Genomic DNA, 25,318 nt, shown 5'->3' with positions numbered 1-25,318 from the left:
GTTCTGGAATTTTGAAACTTGTTCACTTCATACATGAAACTAGACAGTAGTTTCTCAGCAAGAACACTGCTTGAAATTCAAAGTGCCTTTTTTTTTTTTTTTTAAGTAGGCTCCACACTAGACATAGAGCTCAATGTGGGGCTTGAACTCATGACCCTAAGAACTCATGACCCCAAAATTGAGACCTGAGCTGAGATCAAGAGTTGGACACTTAACTGAATGAGCCTCCCATGTACCCCAGTTCTCAATTCCTTCTGTTTAATGTTTCGTTCATGTCTTCTCTGTTTGTTCTGTTAAATTTCTTGAGCGCAAGGCTAGGCCACTGCATTTGTGACTTTCTGTTCTATTTTAATTCAACAAATGTTCATTGAGAAGTTCTCTGGGCCACACAGCTTCTAGAGTCGTAAGGGGTGCAAAGATGAGTGAAGTAGAGCCCTTCCCTCAAAGAGCAGAGAGTCTTAGAAGATGTTGAACACAAACAGAGTAACTGCATGTCAAAGCAGCCCACGCAAACCATTACTGACGTGAGGAAAGGAATCAATTAGCAAATTAGCAAACACAGCAAATGCAGAATTAAAAGTTAGGAATGTAAAAGGCTCACTGTTCTCTATTCCTGTCTCCATCTTATTTCTTCCTGGTTTGAGTTTTAAACTTCTAATGGGCTCTGTAGAGCAGTGATTCACAAAACTGGTGGGCTGAAATTAGTATAAGTCAGAAGCATGGGAAAATGAGTTCTTATAAGCCTAACTACAGTCATTAATGGGGAAAAAAAAAAAAGCCCCAAATTATAAAAAGCAGACACTTTAAGGGCAGGTAATCAAAGCTTTCAAAAGTTAGGATGGGCTTCATATATAATATGAATTAAAAAGTTCACTGCTTTGATGTTTGCTAAATGGGGAAAGATGAATGCATTTTAGTTTTTCATTGTGCATTGTTCACATTAACTGTATGTACTGTTCTGTGCCATTTGCTGATAATAAGAAACTGCTTCTTTCAAAAATTCTATCCAGTCATGGATACTAATGATGACCTTGATGAAGACCATCTTACAAGTTATGATATTCAGCTCAGTATTCAAGAAGCCATTGAAGCCAGCAAGTCTGTGTTTTATTCTGAAAGGTAACATTCAAGTTGACTCTTCTCAACAAAATTTCTTTTTGACAATCATTTTGTTGTCAGATAAAAGGAAAGACACTTCCTGGGTCTTCCTCTAGGAATATGCTTACTCTTCTTTCCTGGCAGGAAATTCAGTGGCTTTGCAAGGACCACTGGGCATAGGTTTCAACAATACGATCTTCCACAAACCCCCACCTTCTGTGGCAGATGGAAATAACCTAAATGGGAAATACTTAGTTGACTTTGTTTGTATAAGACTGCCTATTTTTTAAAATTAATATAAAATCTAAAAGGACAATAAGTAATTTGAACAAATCTGCAAGTATGGCTTATAAAAATAAAATATAGATAAGTCTATACAGAGGTCTGCTCTGAATATATTTTTTTAAGATTTTATTTATTTATTTGACAGAGAGAGAGAGAGAGAGAGAGAGATCATAAATAGGCAGAAAGACAGGCATAGACAGAGAGGGGGAAGCAGGCTTCCAAGCAGGAGTTACAGAGTCTGAAACGGAAAATGTAGATTTCTGTCCTGAACAACACACGTTATACTTCCAACAAAAACAAATGTTAGTTTGCATTCTATTGTAGCATTTAGAATCCTATATTCTGAAATTTAGTAGTACTTTTGAATAGATTCTGTGCCATAAAACTATTGCTTTTGAGGTTCTTAAAAATGGACGTAGTACCTTTAAATTGGGTCTGTAATTTTTTGCTCATCTCCAACAGAGTTCCTACGAATGCTTTCACAACCCTAGAATGCCAACAGATGTTTCTGTTTAATAGAGTTGAATCAATTTGTTATGAAATACCTTGTTTCCTTTGAATAAACACACACACCCGGGATTTGCCATGAGGGTTGAAACCACGACCTATTAGGCCAACAACTAGGAGTTTGTTCAGTAAATGCTCAGCCCGTTTTCACTTGTACATCATTTGATTAAAGGCTCTAACATCAGTGTGGATCAACTAAGCAAGCATATTAAGTTCAAAGCAATAAGCTTTATTGAGCATAGGGTTTTTAAAATTTTAAGAACTTTCTATTTAAAGACCTTTCTATTTAGTCCCATCATTTTAGAGATGAAGAAATCACCACCCAGAGAGGCCAGCTGGCTTCCCCAGGGTCACAAAATCATGAAGCCTGAACCCAACTCTTCTGATTCAGACTACAATTCTTGACTCCATTTTCATTGCTTAGAACTAATTTCAGAGATGGTGTTACACTCTTGAATTCTGTCATCTGTACTTATGTGCCTAAGTCTAGTGTGTCATAAATATACTGTGATTCTTAGACACTTACATTTTTTAAATAGATAAAACTAGTTGTGTACATTTCTTATAGATCTCGATTATTAAAATTATGTACAGAAACTCAATATAAGTTAAGTGTTTGGGTTTTTTGACAACACCTCTTGGATAAATATGGCTTATTTTTCTTTCTCTGGTAGATCTGTACCACTGAGTGATCAAAACAGAAAACTTGTGGAAGCCATAAAACAAGGTAAATGGGTATAGTGTCTACGATGGGACAGGTTGGAGCTTTCGCTTTGTTGAGACAGAGATGTGTTACAAGCCCATGTGTTTAATCTAGGTCACATTCTTGAGCTCCAGGAATATGTGAAATATAAATATGCATTGGATGAAGCTGACGAAAAAGGATGGTTTCCTTTGCACGAGGCTGTGGTTCAACCCATTCAACAAATACTTGAAGTTGTTCTGGATGGTAAGAGAACATAAAATCCCTTTGACCAAACTGAAGCAAAAATGTAGACGTTTTGAGTGTTCCCAACAAACATAACAAGCAAAAAGAAAAAGTAGAATAAAAGATTATTTGGAATATGAAAAAGAGAATATCTATGTTTTATACTCAGAGTATAAAAATTAGTTCATTTTATGGGACGCCTGGATAGCTAGGTCAGTTAAGTGTCGGACTCTTGATTTTGGCTCAAGTCAAGATCTCAAGGTTGTGAGACTGAGCCTCATGTCGGGCTCTGCACTGGGCATGGAGCCTGCTTAAGATTCCTCTCTCCGTCTCCCCCTGTCCCCCTAACTCCCGCATCCACACCCTCTCTAAAAAAAAAAAAAAAAAAGGAATTAGCACATTTTGTGAGGTTCAGGATTCACCCTTTGCATCCTTCTAAGAAAGTAACAGAAGTTGGCTTAAAGATGTGGTTATAACCTAAAAGTAATAAAAGTTTATATATATCATGAATTAATTGATTTGAATATAAAGTTTTTGCTTTTGGGAATTAGTTTTTAATTTTTCATCTGGAATTATCTCTTGAGTTAAATCATTATCATACAACAAGTATATTTACAATATTTTGTGCTTATATTACATTATTTTTTTCCTAATGTAAACATTAGTAAATATCATGTTAAATGGACCCAGAGTTAATATTAATAATAATTTTGATAATTCTGATGTTGTAGCACAGTATTTGTCACACCTTGACAACTTTTAAAATGTCTTGTGAGTGCCCTATCTTCCAATAACCTTCAATGTTGCTCCCTCATTCTATGCTCTAGGATAGAGACAGTCATAGCTACTTGATAATTAACTGTCCAGCCAGCCAGCCAGAAAAAAATAGCTAGGCAGATAGACAAATAGATACAGAAGGTAATGTTAAGCATGTTAACATGGTATTAATATTAAGCATGGTTATTTTCTTTCTTTTTTAAAAAAGATTTTATTTATTTATTTGACAGAGGGAGAGAGGTCACAAGTAGGCAGAGAGGCAGGCAGGGGCAGTGGGGTGGTGGTGGGGGGAAGCAGGCTCTGTGCTGAGCAGGGAGCCCGATGCAGGGCTTGACCCAGGACCCTGAGATCATGACCTGAGGCAAAGGCAGAGGCTTAACTCACTGAGCCACCTCGATGCCCTAAGCGTGGTATTTTCTAACATATTCTGACAGTATTCAAATACATTTTTACTCCCCCATTCACAGATTTCATTCGAGAAAAACCAATTTCAGGTGCAATTTCAATAACAATACAAAGGATTGAGGAGTTATGTTACAATTTATCAAAAAATAAGAACTTGCAATCCATTAAAAAGAAAACCAATCCCCTGAAACACAGATTTTGGTTTTTCTAGCTGTCAAGTCCATGCTCATCTATTTATACACACTGTCATTTGATAAAGTTTAAATCATGTCTTTTTTATCTTTCTTTTCATTGTTTGACTTTGTGCAATGCAAAGTAATGCTGGATTATTCTTATCTCTGTGATATCCTTTAAGCAAAGATTTTGAACTCAATGCAATATTTTCACATCTCAGCATCCTACCAGACACTCTGGGAGTTCAAGACCTCGGATGGAGAAACACCCTTGACACTGGCAGTCAAAGCTGGTCTGGTAGAAAATGTAAGAACTTTACTAGAGAAGGGAGTGTGGCCAAACACCAAAAATGACAAAGGAGAGACACCCCTTCTGATCGGTAAATGACCTTTTTTCCCCTAGAACTTTTGTAGTTTGAGACAAAGAAGTATTTAATAAGTATATATTGGAAACCACTATGTATTGAAGTTAGGTGACCTCATGTCCTTCTATTCCCTGAGCTCCTCCCCTAACACTCATCTCATCTCCCCTATGATTTTGGTTTTTTAATCCTACAAAGAGGTCAAATGTGAAAGATCCTTCAGCACCAACTAACAAGGAGGGATCCAACCTTGGAGCTTTGTGAGGCCAGAAGTGCCAGTATTAGCAGAATATTCTCTAGGAAGGGTCCACTTGTAGGTAGGGTTGCATGTGCAGTAAGTAGCCAGAAGAAAGAGGGAGAAGGGGTTCAAAAGAAAGACACCAGGTTCACATCCGAACAGTGAGGCACCAGCAGATTCTAATCACATAGATGCAACCCTGGGCACCTACAGTGGGGTTTCCACCTATGACACAAGGAATGATGGTAAATCTCAAGGTAACATTTATCAGTTTCTTCTCAGTCGGTGTTTTCCTGCTATTTTTGTTGACCAGTAAAAACTGGCATGTCTGCTTGCAAAAGTGAGATGAGTTTAATTACAAATGACCAGAGACAACATTTCCTGTGACTTTGGAATTTGTCACAATAAAGTTGTGCTTCTTAGAAGTAAACCAGAACTCTTATCCTGAGCAGTTTCTATGGTTGTATCACCACTATTAATGTGATCTGTATTATGTTTAAAGGCATATAACAGGGGGTATTTGCAATGACATCTACATATGTGTTGTTGTTCCTCTAGATAGTTCTATAGATATCTGATTTCTGCAAAACACACACACACACACTTTTCCAGAGTTTATATACGATCTCACATTGCAAATGTAGAATTATTTTCTACCTGCTATTCTCAATTCACTTAAGGAACAACTACGTCATGATTATCACTGGTTTGATTTCTTTTTGCTTTATTTGCTTCTGTTTTTCTTTAATGCTTGTAACAGAGCATTAAGCATTTACATGCATTTCAAAGTGGTACATGTGTTTTCTCTACTCTAGCAATATCTGAAGTGTGGGAAAGGAAGTTGGTCACTGAGTTATCAGAGCCAAAATAGAATTAGAACATCTGGAAATCGTATTTTTTTTTTAAAGCTAAATGATAATATCAGGAGAAGACAAAAATCTCACGAAGGAAATTTTCTGAAGGTGTTTACTTATGTCTCCACATATGTTCTTGGGTTACCTTCTCCCGGACCTTCTTTGTGGAGCCTGTGTCAAGTATTTTTAGGTTCTATAGGTAAATGGATCATCCATGACACCTTCCCAGTTTTCTTCTTGATTCTGTAGGCTACTTTGAAATTTGCTATTTACAGTCCATTAACTTATAAAAGGAGAGGTAAGAGAAAAATATGCCATTTTGGATTTTTCTGTGCGATGTCTTTATTTTTCTTAGCCCTATGCCATCCTCTTTGTCTTTATTATAGAATATCCTTAGATGGCCAAACAAGTATCACTTTAGGTCCCGCCAGGGCTCTTCTTCCCCATCAGCCATCTGGCCCTTCCTTGCAGTACTTTGATGTATTAGAGTTGTCACACAGTTACTTGCTGAGTGCTAACTATCTAATTGTGGTCATCTGATGCTTATTAAGGGTATTTTGCAGTCAGATTCCCTCTCTGCCCACCCTCCAAAGTTGGTGTCACCTTTCTCCAGTTCAGGATTGTCCTGGCCACTGGGGCCCCGGGGGGAAAGGAGGAAGCCCAGGGAACCAGGGAGCACATCTCAGTTCCACTGCCCTCAATTGTCCTACAACCTTATGCCATTTACAGCGCAGGTAATAGTCTTCAGACATTTGTTTCTCACAAATCAATACACATCCTCTTTGCTCTATCTCCTCTTTCGACCTGTAATCCTTACCAAGAAACCTCAGAAAAATGTCTCTTCTCTACTTGTATGTCTTATGAGTCACAAGATAAATCAGTGCTGATAATAAGACAATTACATGAGCAAAACACATATACCAGAGAAAGAAAGAAAGTGACAGAAATTTAGAATAAAAAGGAAAAGTGCCAGCAAACTATAAAGTGTTCAAAAGTGCCTATAATGTAAACAAAAGTCTCTAATTCCCTAACTCTTCCACTGAAGTTTGGTTTTCTTAAGCATTATTTTTTTTCTCAGTTTTTTTTTTAATTTTTTATTTTTTATAAACATGTATTTTTATCCCCAGGGGTACAGGTCTGTGAATCACCAGGTTTACACACTTAAGCATTATTTTTGAAGATATGTAGATATATATTTATTTTTGCTATGTAAGTTATTAAAGTTTTATTTTACTTAGTTACGTTACACAAATATTGTGTGCCTTATTAGTTTTCATTATTTCGGCCATTTATTGATTAAGAATGTCTTCACGGGTTAGGTTGGGAGGGATTCCCCATGACTTGCCTTATTATTGCTACAGGAAGTAAATATATTTGTAGTTCCAAAACAGTTTAAATGGCACGTAAGTTTTTATTTTTAACATTATTTTAAGTTGTAGCCTATATGTGATATTATTTTCATGATGAAAGACTAATATCTCTCATCAACATGTTTTCTGACTCAAACAAAAGGAAAATAGATTATGATGGAAGAGATTCATTATTCTAATGCTTTTTTTTTTTCCACCAAAAATGCAATAGGAGCAAGAAGATAAATGAGGACACATATGTCTTAGTTCATTTCACTTACTGATGTTTTTCTCTGCAATGACACCAGCTAGGATGAGGTCATTCACTCTAATTAGAGCTGCCAGGGGCAGGTGGGCAATTCAGAGGAAGGCATTTGTCAACAGACTCTACTTAGCGGGGGAAACCCTGAAATCTCACCACAGTGACGGCTTGCCCGCCTCCGAATGAAGTAGGCAGAGCTAGTCTTCGTCCTCCTGCGGGAGCTCTTTCCCTCGCCTTGGCCTTTGATGCTTTCTGGATTCTGCCCGCTTGCTCCCCAGGATGTTCTACGTGGCCCCCCATCTCCTCCTGCCTTTCCTGGCAAAGACCAGGACTCTTGAGTCTCTCTTCATAGAAGACATAACAGGCTTCTTCCCTAGACTATAAATTCCACGAGTGAGAACCAAGTCTGACTTTGTCCCGCTGTCCACAGTGTAAGGCAACAGTGCACCTTCCCTACAGCCCGAGCGCACGAGCCGAACGAGCGAATGAATGAATGAACGAATGAATCTGTATTTACCTCTATTCGCAGGGAGTAGCCCTCGTCCTTCTCTGTTTCTTACTAATATTTTACTTATTGGGACGCCTGGGTGCCTCAGTGGGTGGAGCGCCTGACCCTTGGATTCAGCTCAGGTCATTGCTTATCTCACGTTCCTGCGCGGGAGCTCTGAATCAGCCCTGCATCCGCGCGGCGCCTGCTTGAAGTTTGTCCCTCTGACCCTCCCCTACCCCTCACTCGTGCACGTGCGTGCGTGCGTGCGTGCGTCTGCGTGAGAGCATGCGTGCGAAAGCGCGCCCTGTCTATCCTAAATACGTCTTTTAAAAAGATTTTACTTACTGATACGAGAAAAAGACATTACATCTTCCAGAATTATTTGTATCTAAACTGGGACAGTCTCTTAATAACTCGAAGTGGGGAGGAGGGGCGAGCTTTTAACTGGAAGTTGCTCAGAAACGGCAGAGGGACGTCGGGTCTAGTGGATCTCCTACACTGCAGTACATTGGCTCTCACCAACTTCACCCGTTTCCAACAGATGTATCTAGAGTCTTAACATTCTCATTGCTGGGGTGCCTAGGGAGCTCCGGGGGTTAAGCCACCGATTCTTGATTTCGACTCGGGTTGTCATCTAAGGTCGTGAGATTGAGCCCTGGCGTGGGGGCTCGCTCTGGGCACGAGACCTGCTTAGGAGTCTCCCCCTGCCCTCTCTTGCTCTCTCTTACCCTCCAAAAAACCCAAGAGCATTCTCATTGCTAACGCCCCATTAAGATCACGGGAAAGGGAAGTTCATTTAATACTCGATGCTTTGTTTGGTGGAGGAAAACAAAATGAAATAAAAATCGTTCGGGGGTGGGGGGGAAGGGGACTTAATAAACATTTACACATGTGGCACCAGGATTCTAGAAGTGATGAAATTAGATTAATAGTAACAGTTGTAATTTATTGAGCTCCTACTACACACTAAGCATTTCCATACATTATTTAATTTATTCAACCCAATAATGGAGGCTATTTTTATTTCGTTTATTTTCATTCTCTAAATTCTAGAAAGAGTACACACAACAACTTATTTTAGGGAAGTGCCCTATATTCCACAAAACTCTTAGCCCACCTGAGGCCAGGGTCTTAAAGAGAAGGCAACATCATCCTGGGTATGAGAACTAGAAGGGAATGAAAGCTACGGTATCCTCCTGTAGAAGAAAAGGGAATAGAGAATATCTGTTTTCATACTAAATTTTGTAGTTCGTTTCACACCATCTGAAGGATCCAGATTCATATGCCTACTGTTAATATTCTTTTGTAAAATCATCTTCCAGCTGTGAAAAAGGGCTCCTACGACATGGTGTTCACTCTGCTGAAACACAACTCCAGTCTTGACCAGCCCTGCATCAAGCGATGGTCGGCGATGCACGAAGCGGCCAAACAAGGCCGCAAAGACATCATAGCTCTGCTGCTGAACCACGGAGGCAATGTCCACCTGAGAGACGGATTTGGCATCACGCCGCTGGGTGTTGCTGCCGAGTATGGTCATTGCGATGTGCTGGAACACCTCATCCACAGAGGTACGGGAAAAGGAATCACACGTTCTTAATGATTCTCCCAACTCTCATTTCCTTCTCTACATCCCTCCTTGGCCTCCCTTCCTCTCCTGGGTGTACCTGGGCAGCAGGCTTTGGTACCCAGCACCCTGCCCCCCAGCCCTGTTGAAAGCCCCATCTTCCGTGACTCAGTTACACCCTCTACATCCCGACTTACCAGTCTGCGTGGTCACCCTGGCTGCTCTCTCTAGAGATGGCCCAGCCCCACAGACATGGCTCGCCAGCACCCCACACTTAGCTTCTCCAAAGCAGAGTTCCTCTTCTTTCACGCTTTTGACATAATAATCGCTCTCAACCAAGACTGAGTGCCTAGATTTAGTTCTACGCCCTCCATCGCCTTCCTTTCCAAATCCAGTAAGTTGCCGAGTCCCAGGGTGTCTCTCCCTCCTGCTGGTACCGTGACAGCCCCGTTGGTTTCATACTGGGTAGGCTCCCCGCATCTTCCCTGGACCAGGGCAGTCTTTCCTTACCATGCTGCCCATTTCCGGACTCCCCGTCAGAGAATCCACCGGACGTGTTGCCACTCGGTTGTCCCCTGGGACGGGCAGCTACAACGGTGCACTCAGAAAACTCTCGGGAGTCATGCACAGGGCCCCACGGCTTCATCCCAAATTGTTTTTCTGGGTCTGTCCCTCACTACGCTCAACATGTGTCCTGTACCCCACCTGCACGAGACCAGCAGGATTCCGGAATATACCCACATTCCCTCTGTCTGGCCTTGCGCCAGGCCCTTCCCCTCATCTGGAATATTCTCCAACATAACTCAGTCTCATGAGACGCCTCCTCCCTAAAGCCTTTCTTGATTCTCCTAACAGGCTGTGACGTTGCCCTCCTTTGAGCCTTCCAATGGCAGAACCAAGAATTAAAAGACCCTTTTTTTTTTCTTTTTTTTTTTTTTAAGACACTAAATTCTTAAACTGGCTTCTACCACTTCCTTGCGGTCCAACCCTAGCCTTGGTAAAACTTCTGGTCCTCAGTTTCCCCAGCGAAAATAAAGGCTGGGGCCATATGCTCCCTCAAGGCTCCTCTCTGGAAAAAAGGCTAACATTTTTGCAGCCCCGCACCGTGCAACCACATAGAATTGTCATCTGGGCCCTATGTAGTAAACAGCATCACTCTAGTTTACAAACAAGGGATGGATATTCATAGAAGTAGCTAACCCAGGCCCTCCCAGTCAGCTGTAGAGCCAGAATTCAAGCACAGACCTCCTTCTACATCATGGCTCCTAGTCCTGATGTCACTTGAATGTCACACAGCTTGTGTTCTTTGATGATATTTTGTTTCACTTCCCCCCTGAGCTGCTTCAGGTAGTCTTATTCACTGATTTTAGGACCTTCCACTGGGTCACACACAGCACCTACAGGACAGTTGTTGAAACAAAATAGAGTGTTAACATTGTCTTTTAATTAAGCTATCTACCCCTTTCCTTTCCCTGGGAGCATTTGTCTACAAGGTAAACTGACTTGTTGATTTCTCAGACATTTTTGAGATGCAAAGATTCTCTAATGAAACAAAACATGCACACATAATTGTTTATTTTTTATTTTTATTTTTTTTAAAGATTTTATTTATTTATCAGAGGAAGAGAGCAAGCACAGGCAGACAGAACGGCAGGCAGAGGCAGAGGGAGAAGCAGGCTCCCTGCTGAGCAAGGAGCCCGATGTGGGACTCGATCCCAGGATGCTGGGATCATGACCTGAGCCGAAGGCAGCTGCTTAACCAACTGAGCCACCCAGGCATCCCGACATAATTGTTTATTGAAAATACCAAGAACACAGATGTTCTTAATCCTAAACTTTTAAGTCCTAGCCAGAAAGAAAAACAACATCTTATTTTTAAGGGCACTGTCTTGACAATGTCATGATAACTCCAGTTTTCACCATGCCGTGTGGTTTATACTGCCAGGTGGTGACGTCTTTGCTCTGGCAGATGATGGCGCGTCAGTGTTGTTCGAGGCAGCAGGAGGGGGCAATCCCGACTGCATTTCCCTCCTGCTGGAATATGGAGGAAGTGGAAATGTTCCCAACAGAGCGGGGCATCTTCCAATACACAGAGCTGCCTACGAGGGACACTATCTGTGAGTAATAAATCCGAAGATGATCATTTTCAGTTGAAAAAATACAAGCTTGTATATGCAGTAGAATCTCAAGTCTATCTATATAATACTTCCCAAAATCTGAAAAGAAAAGGACAAATGGAAATATCTGTCTGATTCTTTTCCTTTTCTTTTTATTTTCCCGTAGTTCATGAAATTTCCACATTGAACTTATACTACTTTTTTTTAAAGATTTTATTTATTTATTTGACCGGCAGAGATCACAAGTAGGTAGAGAGGCAGGCAGAGAGAGAAAGAGAGAGATGGAAGCAAGCTCCCTGCTGAGCAGAGAGCCCGATGCAGGGCTTGATCCCAGGACCCCGGGATCATGACCTGAGCCGAAAGTAGAGGCTTTAACCCACTGAGCCACCCAGGTGCCCTGAACTTACACTATTTTTGTAATAAAAATGTTTCTTCTGGAGGAAAGTAAGTTATAATTCAGCACTCTGCACAAGCCAATCAAATATGCCTTTCTGTTTCATTTTGGTTTTTTTTCCATTGCGTTTAACAAAAGGCTACAGAGTTTCTGAAACTTCTGCCTTGGGCAAAGGATTTTGTGACATATTACCAGTATTACTCCAATTTTTACTAATACCAGCAGATATTATGATACAATGTCAAGTATATCCTTGAATAGAAAAGTTTCATTTCAAGTTCAAATTTCTTAATTAAAAAAAAAAGTTTAGATAGATTTTAAAATCACAGCATGTGCCATAATCAACACATCAACAGAAGTTTATAATCACTATATTGAAATACCTACCATAAGAGGACGCTTTTAAGCAATTGAATATATTTTAGAAGTTCAAAAACTTTGAAATCATTAGGCTTTATTACTTTCAGTGGCCACATTGGCCAAGTTAAGTGGCCAGTGTCACCTAATTGACGCTAAGTGACATGTTGTTAAAGTTTACCTGGATTTACTCCCAGCGTTCATAAATTCACACATGGTAGCTCTGAATTAGGCACAAGAGATCAAGTTATCCTTGCCTGTGGCTCTCCTGCGTGTCTAGTTGTTCTGTCAAGTGTGAAATTCACAACTGTTTATCACAGGTTCTTAGAAACAGAGGCTGTGGTGAGTTATCTCCATTGGACTGATATAGATTGATAGAATAATGAAGACTCTTTTTTGTGGCTGATAATTCAATTGCAAGTTATATGGAAGCTGGCAAGATGTGCATGGCCACTGCTGAAGCACACTCTACTCAAGAAGCAGTGAAAGAGAAGTAAGGAATGAGAATTCAAAAGCCTAAGCTCTCATCCTTGCTGCCCATCCAACTGTGTGACCTTGGACAAGTCATTTCACCTCTGTGGACTTCCTGTTACCCTTCTGTTAAATGAGGGTTTGGACTGAGCAATGTCCAAGGTCACTTCCTGTGACACCAAGATTCTCATGGTCAAGATATGAAGCATTTTTCTATGTCATCAGATACGCCTATCTTTCTTTTATATTTTTCCCATTAAGTAGCTTTGGTTGTTTATAAAAGAATGCTTGCTCTGGAAAGAATTGGAAGATGGGGAGGTTTTCCGAGGAATCACAATTCTAAGACCAAACATAGGACATCCCCAGGAAGCATAGGACATTCCCCAGGAATATTAAGAATGGGAAACTAAAAACAAAACTAAATCATACTAAACTAAGTTATCAGCCAATGGACAAAGGTTAAATGTAACAGGTTTTTGTATGGCGTTATCTAGAGAAAATAAAAGAAAGTAAACAAACTGCATTCACTTGTCTAGTGAGGAAGCTGGTTTATTTAAGCTGTTCATTTTTTTTTCATGCCATGTGGATATTTGACTTTTTTTTCCTTTAGTGCACTGAAGTATCTTATCCCAGTAACATCCAAAAATGCAATTCGGAAAAGTGGGCTAACACCAATTCACTCCGCAGCAGATGGACAAAATGTGCAGTGCCTCGAACTACTTATTGAAAATGGCTTTGATGTCAATACCCCACTCGCGGACCACATTTCTGGGAGCTATGATGATGAGCGGAAGACGGCGCTGTATTTTGCCGTTTCTAACAATGACATCCAGTGCACCGAAGTCCTGCTGGCTGCAGGTGCAGACCCAAACCTAGACCCCCTCAACTGTCTGCTTGTGGCAGTGAGGGCCAATAACCATGAAATTGTCCGGCTGCTTCTCTCCCATGGAGCTAACGTCAATTGTTACTTTATGCACGTGAATGACACGCGTTTCCCCAGTGCCATTCAGTATGCCCTCAATGACGAGGTGATGCTGCGCCTGTTGCTGAATAATGGCTATCAAGTGGAGATGTGCTTTGAGTGCATGCATGGGGACATCTTTGGAAATTCATTTGTGTGGTCAGAGATAGAAGAAGAGGTACTACCCGGGTGGACATCTTGTGTAATAAAAGATAACCCGGTGAGTTACATCCTTTTCTTCTTCCTGTTGGGTCAGCATCCTAATGTTTGCTCATTTAGGGATGTTCCAAGAAGAGAAAAATCAACACTTATATTTTTCTTATTCTTGAATTTGGGTTGGCAATAATATGGGAATATCAGCATAAAACTAGGCAAATGAGATTCTTTCTTTTTCTTGGATTGGAAACTGAATGTGGAAGCCTGTGAAAATGTATGAAATTCATCATTTATGCCTAGTTGGTGGAATGTTGGGGATGGAAACATGGAAAGAATCATGAGAAGAAACATGGTTCTTCCATGTTCTGTTGATTGCAAACACTGGAAAGTCATGCGTATGGCTTCAGGGCTCAGAGTTTCACAGATACAAGCAGTTTATTTTTACTTTTTGCTTGTTACAAGGAGAGTACTTTATTTTCTGTAAAAAGACAAAGCAATTTTTCATAACAAAATTGAATGCTGATGTACCTTACTAAATTAAATTTTATCAATTCTCCCAGTTCTGTGAGTTTATTACAGTTCCTTGGATGAAACACTTGGTAGGCAGCGTTATTCGTGTGTTAATCGATTACATGGATTATATTCCTCTGTGCGCTAAGCTGAAGTCTGCATTAGAAGTACAGAGAGAATGGCCAGAAATCCGTCAAATACTAGGTAAAAAAAGGAAAAAGTTTTGCCTATGAATTTTTTGCCTGAAGAATGTATATAGGTGAAGTCTCTTAATGTCATCATAGTGCTACTTCATTTTCAGAATTATCTGGGTTTTTTAATCATCCTTAATTCTTCCTCTGATATAAGATGCTAATTTTTTGCTTTTCTTGATACTTTCCAATTCTTTAATTGTGTAATGAGTACTACTATAACTGTATTAACATTTCAGCTGGAACTCGTTTTTTTAAGAGGTAACTCCTATAATACCATAAGATAGGTAGACTGTAATCTCCATGTGAAGAGGCATCTATTTATTTTTGTATTCTGAGGGTTTTGCATGATACTTAGTGAGTAGTAAATAATAAATACTGAGTAAATGAGTGAATGGAATGAGTTAGAGTTATCCATTTAGATATGCTCTCTCTCTCTCAGGTGTTTATTGACAAATTCATATCAAAATTCAGAAATCAGGTAGCAGAACTGAGGGAAGAATTAGAAATAAAAAGAAAAAAATAATTTCAAATTTAAAGATTGAACTAGAATGAAAACAAGAACTAATAATGCAATAGATAATACCTTCAGAGAAACAGCAGCTGAAGTGGAAGAAAAACATTTAGATAAAATAGAAATGAAGGAATAGATCAAAGGATTGAAAGTCAATGACAGTTATAGAAGACAGGCGATCAAGAATAAAGAAATGAACAATAGGTTTCCTTAAAAAGGAAAACAAAATTGAGGGAACAGAATAAATACAAAAATCTGTATTACAAGAAAAATTTGTAATAAAAAGAAAATACAAAACTACAAATTACTATGTCCTTTGGTCATGTAGGCAAAAAGAACAACTGACTTCTGAGGGAAAAAAAATCAGATTCTCCCAGGCAGTATTGTTCCTCTGCTCACCTTCTGAAGAATGTCCTAGGAAATGAGTTTCAGACAAACCAAAATAACCAGAGAAGTAATGACATAAGGACTAGTACTGAGCACTAGACAGAATACCAAGACCAAGTGTGAGCCAAAAGGGAGGAGATCTAATATGTCGGGTTGAATGTTCAGATACTGTGGGTATGGCACGACTATATAAAAATGGGAGAACACACATAAAAACTTTTTTTAAAATACCAAATTAATGGTGGTGGCATCATATTAATATTGTTATCTGAGAATGAGAGATACATTCAGTAAGTGAGTGATTGTGGAATATTCTAATTCTATTATTCTTTGTATCCTTGAGAATACAAAGGATTGTCAGTGTGGAAGAAAGGAAACACAGATGTAAAAGGTTAAAGAAAAATCTAGTAGTACTGAATTGAATTGGAAGTATCAGTATGAACTCAAGCTATTTTACCTGAAGTGTGTTTGTGTGTGTGTGTGTGTGTGTCTGTCTGTCTACAGTAAAGGCTTAGAAATAATGGTAAACTTAGAAATAATGGCAAACTAGGGATATGATTAACATCCCTAGACTGTGGTCTTGAATGACCATTTCCTAGGGGGGAAAAAAAGAAAGGATGATTTCAGGTCTCAAGAAGGAATGTGTAAGATGAACATGGAATATCTGTCATTCTATGTTGTAAAGAAACTCTCAAAGACTACCAGGCACGCCAAAAGAATTTAGGAGCCAACTTGAAGAGGCTCCTACTGCCCAAAGATGGGACATTTTGGCTTCCAAAGGGTAATTATTTCAGTGAATTAAAACCAACTAAATATGTTTAAATATGATATTTTAAAAAATTGGTCAGCTCTAGAGAGTAAGAAAAATCAATTCATTGTCTTGAAAATTGATAAAAGATTTGAGCATTTATTCTGCCTTATCTATATGATTTGTGCCACTAGTCACCAAAGGGTAGATGAGCAAAGGCATCTCTTTATAAAAATATTCCAAATAATAAATGAAAAATAAGTGATACAATTAGATGTCACCACTTTGCCGCTCCCAGTCAGCTCATGGACGTAATCACCAAGCATCAGCTCCTCCTAATTTCTTGTCATGTGGCCCTTGATGAAAGAACACAGCACCAGCTATCATTTTGCCAAAGAGGTCAGACCTGGGTCCAGCTGTCAATTTGCAAGAAATAGAAATAGCCGTGAAACATGGAGCTCCACCATGAGAAAGCAATCCGAAAAGTTTAGGCTGTGGGAAACCACAGGGCTTTTTGGTTCTTCAAAGATGAATCGAAAGAAAGACAAGAAGGTAGAGAAAAGAACCTGTGGATTAAGAGACTTAAAGTTCCTAACAAATTAAAAAAAAATATATATATATATATATATATACACACACACACATACAGTGTCAATACAGTGGCACAGGGATAGCACATTTAGCTGATGAAGCTCTAAAGGAAATGATTACTCCCATGGGGCGCCTGGCTGGCTCGGTGGGTAGAGCAGGCAACTCAGTCTGGGGTTGTAAAATTCGAGCTCCATGTTGCGTGTAGAGATTACTAAAAAACAAACAAACACCAAAATCTTAAAAAATAAATAAAAATAAAGAGATGACCATAATAGTCCAAATCGTGGTAACTTACAGGGAAGGAATGAAGATTGCAATGGATTATGGCGGGACTTCTGGGACGACTGAGGAAATTCTTCTATTCATGGCGTGGGAGGTGATTAAAGATGTTCATCTCATAATCACTAATAATAACTTATGAAGCTCTACCTGCGTGTAGTTATTTTATATTTTATTTTGCAATAAGAAGGTTAAAACATTTTGGAAATTGTAAGAGGGAAAACAAACAGACAAACCCAGAAGTCTTAAATACATGAATTACCTAGAGTTACAGACCTAGAAAACAACAAAGCAAAGACTTGAACCCTTGTCTTTCTTACTTCAAACCACTCTCTCCAACAGCACTGTGCTTCCTGTCAAAGGCAGAAGAGAGTTTGCTTCTAACTGGTAATTAATTGTCCATGTGTTTGTATTACAAAAGAATAACCAATTCTGATGGCTGTAGAAAGGCCATCTAAGGAAGAATACCAGGAAGGTGTTACATTGTTTCAGTCACCCATTGATGCAACTGGAAAGGAAGTCAGTTGAATGCTGTGAGTGTGGCTAACCACTGGATGTCAGGATTCCTCCAGACATACGTAAGACCATACATTTGTTAAAGAAGAAAATAAAATACATTTTTTTTAAAAGATGGGCTTATTTTGCCTATTTGAGTAAGAATAATTTTGCCTAGTTTTTGAAAAACATTGTTTTAATTTTAAGAAGATAATTTGTTTCTAATCACAAAGGCAGTGGAAATGTGATGTCTTTTATTACTGAACTGAATGATATCTCACATTATTGAGTGATTACAAAGTGCCAACCAGTTTTCTAATACATAAATTAACTTATTTTTATTTTTAAACAGCCCTACAAGATGGGTCGTATCATTAGCCACATTTCACAGGTGAGAATACTGAGATCACAGAGGTTAAGTTCACCGTCACACAGACACTAAGTGGCAGAGCGAGGATTTAAATCTATGCCAACAGTCCAAAGCCCACAGCTAACACCTGTGCTCTGCTGCCTTTTCATTAGCTCGTACTGCTGGAATAATATATCAGTGTTGAAATATAGAGAAAGGAAGAGTTAAAATCAAATATTTAAGTAACATTAGATTTTTTTGAAAATATAAAATGCTTGGAGAGGGTATGTGTTATGATCAGTACTGTGAATTGTGTAAAGACTGATGATTCACAGACCTGTACCCCCGAAACAAATAATACAGTATATGTTACTATAAAGCCCAGCAGGGGCCAAAAAAAAAATTTTTTTTAATTAAAAAAATAATAAAATAAAAACAGTAGGTTAAAAAAAAAGAAAATATAAAATGTTTAGGTGTCAAACACTGAAACAAACCTAAGATTGAATCATTTCTCTCACATTATATACTCAATTCTAAAACATAAATAAGAGATGTGAGCATTTGCTTTCTTAAGTCAATTCCATTCATTCATTTAACATATCTTGGCTGAATGCCCACTATGAGCCAGATTCTTATTTTCACTGAAAGCAGCTAAACGATTGTCTTCTTGGAGACTGCATTCGGGAGGAGAGGTCTGGGATATTTAATTACACTTGGGATTTCTCTAAAATCGCCAGTTGCTAATGGGTACATACCTGTTTTTTAGAATGACTTTATTAATGTTATTCTAAAACAGTCTGTATCTTGCAGTTCAGTCACTAATATTGTTTTTATTTTATTGTTTATTTTTTCCCAACATTTTAGAGAATCCTTGCTCATTAAAGCATTTGTGTCGGTTAAAAATTCGAAGGCTTATGGGACTCCAGCGACTCCGCCAGCCAGCCTCAATGCAGAAGCTCCCTCTACCACCAACCATCCAAAGATATATATTATTTAAAGAGTACGATCTTTATGGACAAGAGCTAAAATTGCCATGATTTAAAAGATAATATTTTAAATGTGATTTAAAAAATATTTTTAAATGGAGTTCATTCAGAATTTCTTGGCATCATTTTATATACTTAAGTGTATTTAAATCCATTAACAATTTTATAACAATCATGTGTTCTTATGGGGACACCATATTGTACATCTTTAAAGACCTTTACATTGTGATTTTTTTTTAAAAGCCGGTCAGTACTTTGTATGTGAATTTCTATTAATTATCTTTACTTCCAGCAAGTCTTCAAATTCTCCCCATCAGATGTCTCCTACAATGTCCATCTCTCCTGCATTTCTACAACAAGGAACCACTGTCTTAAACCCCCAGTTGTTGGCTCTTTCCTTCCTTTTATACCCACACCGAGCTCCTTCTTGCCTGTGGATACACACTGTCCTCTAGCTTTTGCTCCCTTTGCTCCCTTTCTCAAGGTCTTTAATAACTGCCTTGTTGCTAATTTCAATGAGCATTCTTAGTCCTTTCATCTGAGTCCTACAGCATATAGGACTCCTGTCTGCTCCTTCCTTGAAATGGCTTTCCCTTTGTTTTCAGGACACCTTGCTCTCTTGGCTCTCCCCTCACCTACCTCCCCGACCGATCGCTCCTCTTTCTGGCTGCTTTTTGTGGTGCTTCTCTCCTGCCAACCCGTTAGTATGTGTCTTAAGCTCTGTTTTCTTCTTGTGCTGTGTTCTCTGGGAGAAATGTCATCCACGTCGATGGTTTCAATAACTAACTGTATGCAGTTGGCCAGACAATTTATATCTGAAGTTCAACTCTTTCTCTCATCCTATGTAAGCAAGTGTTCTATTGGACTTTTGTTTTTTTCTAAAGATTTTATTTATTTGAGACATACACACATACATACACACACACACACACACACACACACACACGAGAGAGAGAGAGAGAGAGAGAGAGGGAGAGAACAAGCAGGAAGGAGAATCACAGAGAGAGGGAGAATCGGAGACTCTCCACTGAGCAGGGAGCCCAATGCGGCTCTGGGATCCCAGTACCCCGGGAGATCATGACCTAAGCCAAAGGCAGGTGCTTAACCCACTGAGCTACCCAGGTGCCCCTCTAATAGACTTTTTTTTCCCCTAATGGACTTTTTAAACACAAAGGCACCTCAAATTCAACATGTCCCCAAATAAACTCACTACCTTCCTCCAAAAAAGGTGGGGCTCCTTGCCTATCTTCTCTAGCTCACTAGTTAAGCCCAATTATCATCAATACAGTTTCCTGAGGAAAAACCTGGACATCAACTCCAACCATCCCATTTGTCTTACCCAATATAGCAATTCACCAAATCCTGGTTAAGTGTGTCCCTTGAAGACATCTTCTTCTACTCAGTCTTACGGATTTGGCCCTAATTCTAGCTATTAGCTTCTTTTACCTGGGATGCAATAGTGCTGCCTAACCGGCCTTCCTGCCTGCCGTCTTGGCCCATCCCACACATGTTCTACCCACAGCATCCCAGAGTGATCTTTTACAAATCTAAGTCGAGTTTCACTCCCCTGCTTATAATCATTCCCATTGCTCTTAGGATAAAGTCCAAAGTTCTTCCTGGCCCTTCTGATCCAAATCCCTGCCTTCCTCCTTAGCTTTATCTCTTGACTTCTCCCTTACCCCTCTCCTTTAACCATATTAAACACCTGTTAGAAGTCTGTTCTTCTAACAGTGATTCCCAGATTTTCAGATTTTATACACCTGTAGTTTCTGTCTTGTTAATTTCAAAAATAGGGTCATCTATTTTTTTTTTAATCTATCATCTACCAGCACTGTCATTTTATAGAAGAATGGCCATTTTAATGCCAGAAAGCCAGCTGGTCGTAAAACCAATTATTGTAATTGAATGACTTTAGTTTTGAAAAGACTTACCACATTATCTTCATTTCCCCACTGATGGGTGAAAATTTCATTCTGGCTCAGCAAATATCTGAGGTCTTTTGTTTGGGAACCACTATTCTAGAAATAGACCATACTCTTTTTTACATCGGGGTCTTTGAATTTTTTTTCTGTGCCTGGAATCCTCTTTCCATCTCCTTCTTCCTCTCTCATCCCTCCTCCAGGTGTCAGCTTAGACGATCCCTCCCCGGGAGGGGAGGTCCGAGCTCAGCACTTCTCAGGCTGTGTTTCAGGCCCCAGGTTCTCACCTGTCTGCCCCACTAGACTAGAAACTCTAGGAGGACAGGCTCTGTGTCTGTTTTGTTTTCCAGTGTTTTCTTAGAGCCAAACACATTCCCTGGAGCACAAAGTTCAACAATTATTTGTTGAATATATTGAATGAGTACATTTTGTGTAAGACCCAGACAAAAATAATCAGTGACCTCATCACTATCATGGTAAATTGATAGTTCTGAATCTGTGAATTGGCTATGTAACCTTAATCATGTAATTATTTAAATTTGTTTTTCTTAGATTTTAATAATATGTTTTCCTTATATTTATTTTTATCTTTAGAGTTACTGTATTTTTCCAATGGTAATACCTGATTGATTTGTGAATTTTTAAAATTGTATTTAGTTTCAGTTCTCTTTAGAAGATAAATAAGCATAAAAACAAACGTGAAATTAGAGCTACAGTGTTAACCCTCCTGTATTCCCTAGAGGATATATTTTTATATAACTTGAGCTGTAATGTATTTAATTCAAACTATAATGTTTTGTGTATAATATTGCATGATTCTTCTATTGTTCAAGTTGTGGCTAAAGGCACTGTTACCTGTAAGTATTGTTCTGAGTAAATAAAACCTCATACTGAAGATGTAAGTCTACTATCTGATATTTCAGATATTCAATAAATCAAAGCATTGACACTTTCTTCAATGTATTTTTGTGTAAGCACATTCAAGCTGCTTCAGATATTAAATAAGGTCTAGTATACTAAAGCTGTGACATTTTTCTTTAATGCATTTTATGTATGTATATTTATGAAATGTTTGAATGTAAAGATACCGGATCCTGGCCCATGTTATTAGTTTTGCAAGTGGGTCTTCTGACCCTTGTGACTCAGGAGAGAGATGTTTTCCATGAACCTGACACAACTGTTGTATCTGAAATGGATTTGACCTTTTTTTCTTATATTTTGAAGTTTCCTAACCGTGCTTTTGTTTGTGAATGGGCCGGGTGGTAAGGGGAACTAATTTCTATCTCATTAGGACTGTTTCTCCTAGAATATGTCACTTTATCTGGGAGAAGGCAACAGCTGCTTCTCCCTATTGAGCCGCAGGAAAAGCCAAGAAATGGTACCCTGGTGCCCGTTGAACCATGGCAGGATCGATATGCTAGAGTTTGGATGACATCACCCCGTGATGCCAAGATGTGCATGGTTGTTTTGGTCTCTGTGGATTTTGTTTTTTCTCAGATAGCCCACATTCAAGGATGCAGCTCTGACTTCTCTTGGGATTGTTTCATTTAGTTTCTCAAGAAGCAATCTCAAAAGAGTATTTCCATTTCTGACTTAAAATAATTTTATAAGCACACTGAAACCAAGTGCCCACTGAAGAATGTGGTTTGGTTGTTTCAGCTGGTCACAGGATGTGTTTCTAGGCCATAGGATGACAGTGCAAAAGATGGGAGAAGGAGCGTGTTGAGCAAGGTCGCACAGCAAACACTCATGGGTAACCCTCCCTTCGATCCAGGCGTTTGAGAAATCTGTCCATACGGGTCAGACAGCATGGCAACTACAAAAAAGATAGACCCAGAGACCACAGTTAAGCCTTGACCTTTTGCCACACATTTGTGTCCAGATTTTGGCTTCAGGACACATTATTCTCACATATATAGTCACCTTCCAAGTCAGAAATAGGACATATAACAACTCTGAGCTGCTTCAAGTTTTTTATGGGTCAAAAACAAAACACTGTATGCACATATCCCTACTTTGATACACAGCACATTTTTGTGCCATATACACAGGTATTCTATATCCACACCTAAGAGCGCTGTAGTGTATTTTAGGGCCGGATAGGGCAAGAAGTGAAAATACGCACCTTGTTGTCACACAGACCTGAGTTTGAACTAGGCTCCAGCAATTATCAGCTGTTTCACTTTGAACAAGACACGAGATGAGTCTATAAATGCCAGATCTAACCTAGAGTGAGTGTCTGTGAAACTCAAGCTCTCACCATTATTACTACAGAGCTGCAGTGCCAGGGCCAAACTTGAAAAAGCCAAGAACCTTGGTCTTAGGATATGTCTGCAGATTGTCATCCTCGCACATGAAAATAAGAAAAGTATGTTAGAGATGTATATGGCATCTCACTATCGTCTATAAATACTTGGAGAAAATTCCTCGAATGTAAACTGCTGAGGACTGTCCCAATCACGGAACACCCCACCTCTGCTCTTGCTAGGAAATCCCTGATCATCAGAAAAGAAAAAGAAAGAAAGGCTTCTCAGGGGAGAAGATGTGTAGAAGGAATACTTCTCTGACCTCAGTGGCCTGTGTTTTGCAACCTCAGGGAGTGCTAGAGATGTCTGGGGATTTGCTGTTTTTGGAAGGGGACAGCCTAGTAATTTGAATCTGGGCACTGGGAGCGCCTGAGTTCTAATATCAGATTGGCTTGTGATGCCACTGGAGGCACTTGACGGGTACTCACATTCTGTGCTTGAGATTCCAGTAAATTGGGAACAGCCATTTCTCTGGCCTTGGAAGTCTTCCATCCCAGATCTCCCAGTGAGATTTAAGATAAAACTCCTTGGAAGCAGCCCATAGTGTTGAACAAGGCAGAAGGTGTAGAGGGCTCTAGTTGTGGTACTTACCATGGAATTGAGTGGGTGTGAGATACCAGTATCTGATTCTTTCTGTCTGAAGCGGCAATGGCTTCTCAAGAGAAGTATTTTGTTTGTTTGGTAAGAAGTCAGTGGTCAACAATCTATGTTCCCGAATGTCTGAACACCCCTGAATATCTAGTTACCCAATTGGTTTAATATTGTTTCAATGAAGAGACAATTTTAAGCCCCTTTGACTGGAGGATGGTAACATTTGCTTAGGTTTGACTCATGGGAAGGCCCTCAACCTGGCTCAGCTCTGCCCCCAGACTTTTCTCCAGGGCTCTGCTCTGCACAGTCACTAGAAGTACCCAAGAGACTACACCGAATTGTGGAATGGAGGATTCCCTGATCAAATCTGACCCTCTACTTTACTGAGTCCGATTTCCTACAGGGATTCTAGGATATCCGAAAACCCTCTCTTCAACAGCAAACACCCTTTGGCTTGACAATCAGAAGGTTTAGAATGCAAGTAAATTTCAGAGAAGTGAATGATATCAAAAACCTTTCTAAGTAACAGGCTTTAGTGAGAAAAAGATGGTGAGAACGCCAAGTCAGTACAAGGAAACAGGTAAATCTTTCCTATAGATCAGAAGTTGAATCATTTGTTCTATGAATGTGGACAGAATCTTGAAAAACTAATTTATTTTAATATGGTCCAGAAACACGACTTCATAACAGTGCCTTTCATTGCCCAGCATTGCCTTTCATCCACAGACCTCATCATTCTTGATTCTTAGAACTAGGGGAGGAACAGGGATGGGAAGATGTTAATTACCTGCAATAAGGAAAACCACCTTACATTTAACTAAGGCAGTAAATACCAGAGCTAGAACTCAGCCTGAAACTCCTGCCTCCAAATCCCAAGCTCTCACCACCCCATCATGTTTAGTTCAGATCAGGAGAGCCTTGTTATTTGTTATTATGAAATAGCCAAAAAGAGCAAACAATCTGAGTGTCCACAAACTGACCAATGAATACATACAGCGTGGTGTATCCATGCAATAACATTCTACTTAGCAACACGCTACAATGGGGACGCATCTGAAAAACATGGGTTAGGTGAAGGAAGTCAGGCACAGAGGAACACTACTGTGTGATTCCACGTATATAGAATGGCCAGACAAAACAAATATATTGAGACAGAAAACGGGTTCGTGGTTGCCAGGGGTTGGGGGCGGTGAGAGCCAATGCCGACTGCAGAGGGGAGCTCTGAGGGGTGCTGGGAATGTTCCACATTTACACCTTGGTATATCACCATTGAACTTCACACTTACAGGGAGTGAGTTTTATGGTCTCTAAACTAATCTGAATAAATTGCTTTCGAAAAACAGGAGGCCCAAGTCTCACTGACAGGTGATGCCATGTTTACAGTTTCCGGGAGGTAGCTCGACTGAACAATGCAATCATCTGGCTCAGACGGAAGCACTTGGTTCTTGTGCGAGCAGCACATGATTTATTCGTTTTGCGCTGTTGATAAGACCATTAAAAGCAGATGACACAGCATTCAAGGGCAGCGCCATGCTTGCTGCCTTCACCGGTCTCACCGGCCCTCAATCCTGGCAAATGCCGCCTTTCTGCCAACCTCTGCCATTCACGCTGATTGTCACATGACTTTCCCATGTTTTATTGTTGTTGTCGTTATTGCTATTGCAAAACATAGAGAAACATACAAATTGGATAGCTAAGAAAAAG

The 25,318-nt window shown here is 39.6% G+C and overlaps 1 protein-coding gene across 8 annotated transcripts in view; it reads left to right on the top strand.

Annotated features, from left to right (window-relative positions):
• ASB15 (ankyrin repeat and SOCS box containing 15) overlaps positions 1-19,726 on the top strand; it is a 31,022-nt gene extending 11,296 nt beyond the window's left edge. For 3 of the 8 annotated variants that reach the window (XM_082692244.1, XM_082692247.1, XM_082692248.1), the window contains 9 exons: positions 1,011-1,119; positions 2,565-2,617; positions 2,708-2,839; positions 4,395-4,553; positions 9,051-9,296; positions 11,238-11,409; positions 13,242-13,812; positions 14,309-14,462; positions 18,677-19,726. In XM_082692244.1, the coding sequence (XP_082548370.1) occupies positions 1,013-1,119; positions 2,565-2,617; positions 2,708-2,839; positions 4,395-4,553; positions 9,051-9,296; positions 11,238-11,409; positions 13,242-13,812; positions 14,309-14,462; positions 18,677-18,849 (1,767 nt within the window). In that variant the 5' untranslated portion in view covers positions 1,011-1,012 and the 3' untranslated portion in view covers positions 18,850-19,726. Of the gene's footprint in view, positions 1-981; positions 1,120-2,564; positions 2,618-2,707; positions 2,840-4,394; positions 4,554-9,050; positions 9,297-11,237; positions 11,410-13,241; positions 13,813-14,308; positions 14,463-18,676 lie in introns of all 8 variants that reach the window. The other 5 variants (XM_082692245.1, XM_082692246.1, XM_082692251.1 and 2 more) reach the window with 3 other exon arrangements.
• The last annotated feature ends 5,592 nt before the right edge of the window (positions 19,727-25,318 follow it).

Source organism: Mustela nivalis (assembly GCF_964662115.1).
Source record: "Mustela nivalis genome assembly, chromosome: 12".
NCBI lineage: Eukaryota > Metazoa > Chordata > Mammalia > Carnivora > Mustelidae > Mustela > Mustela nivalis.
Note: the sequence above shows the minus strand (reverse complement) of the source record. Positions and strands in the feature narration are given on the sequence as shown.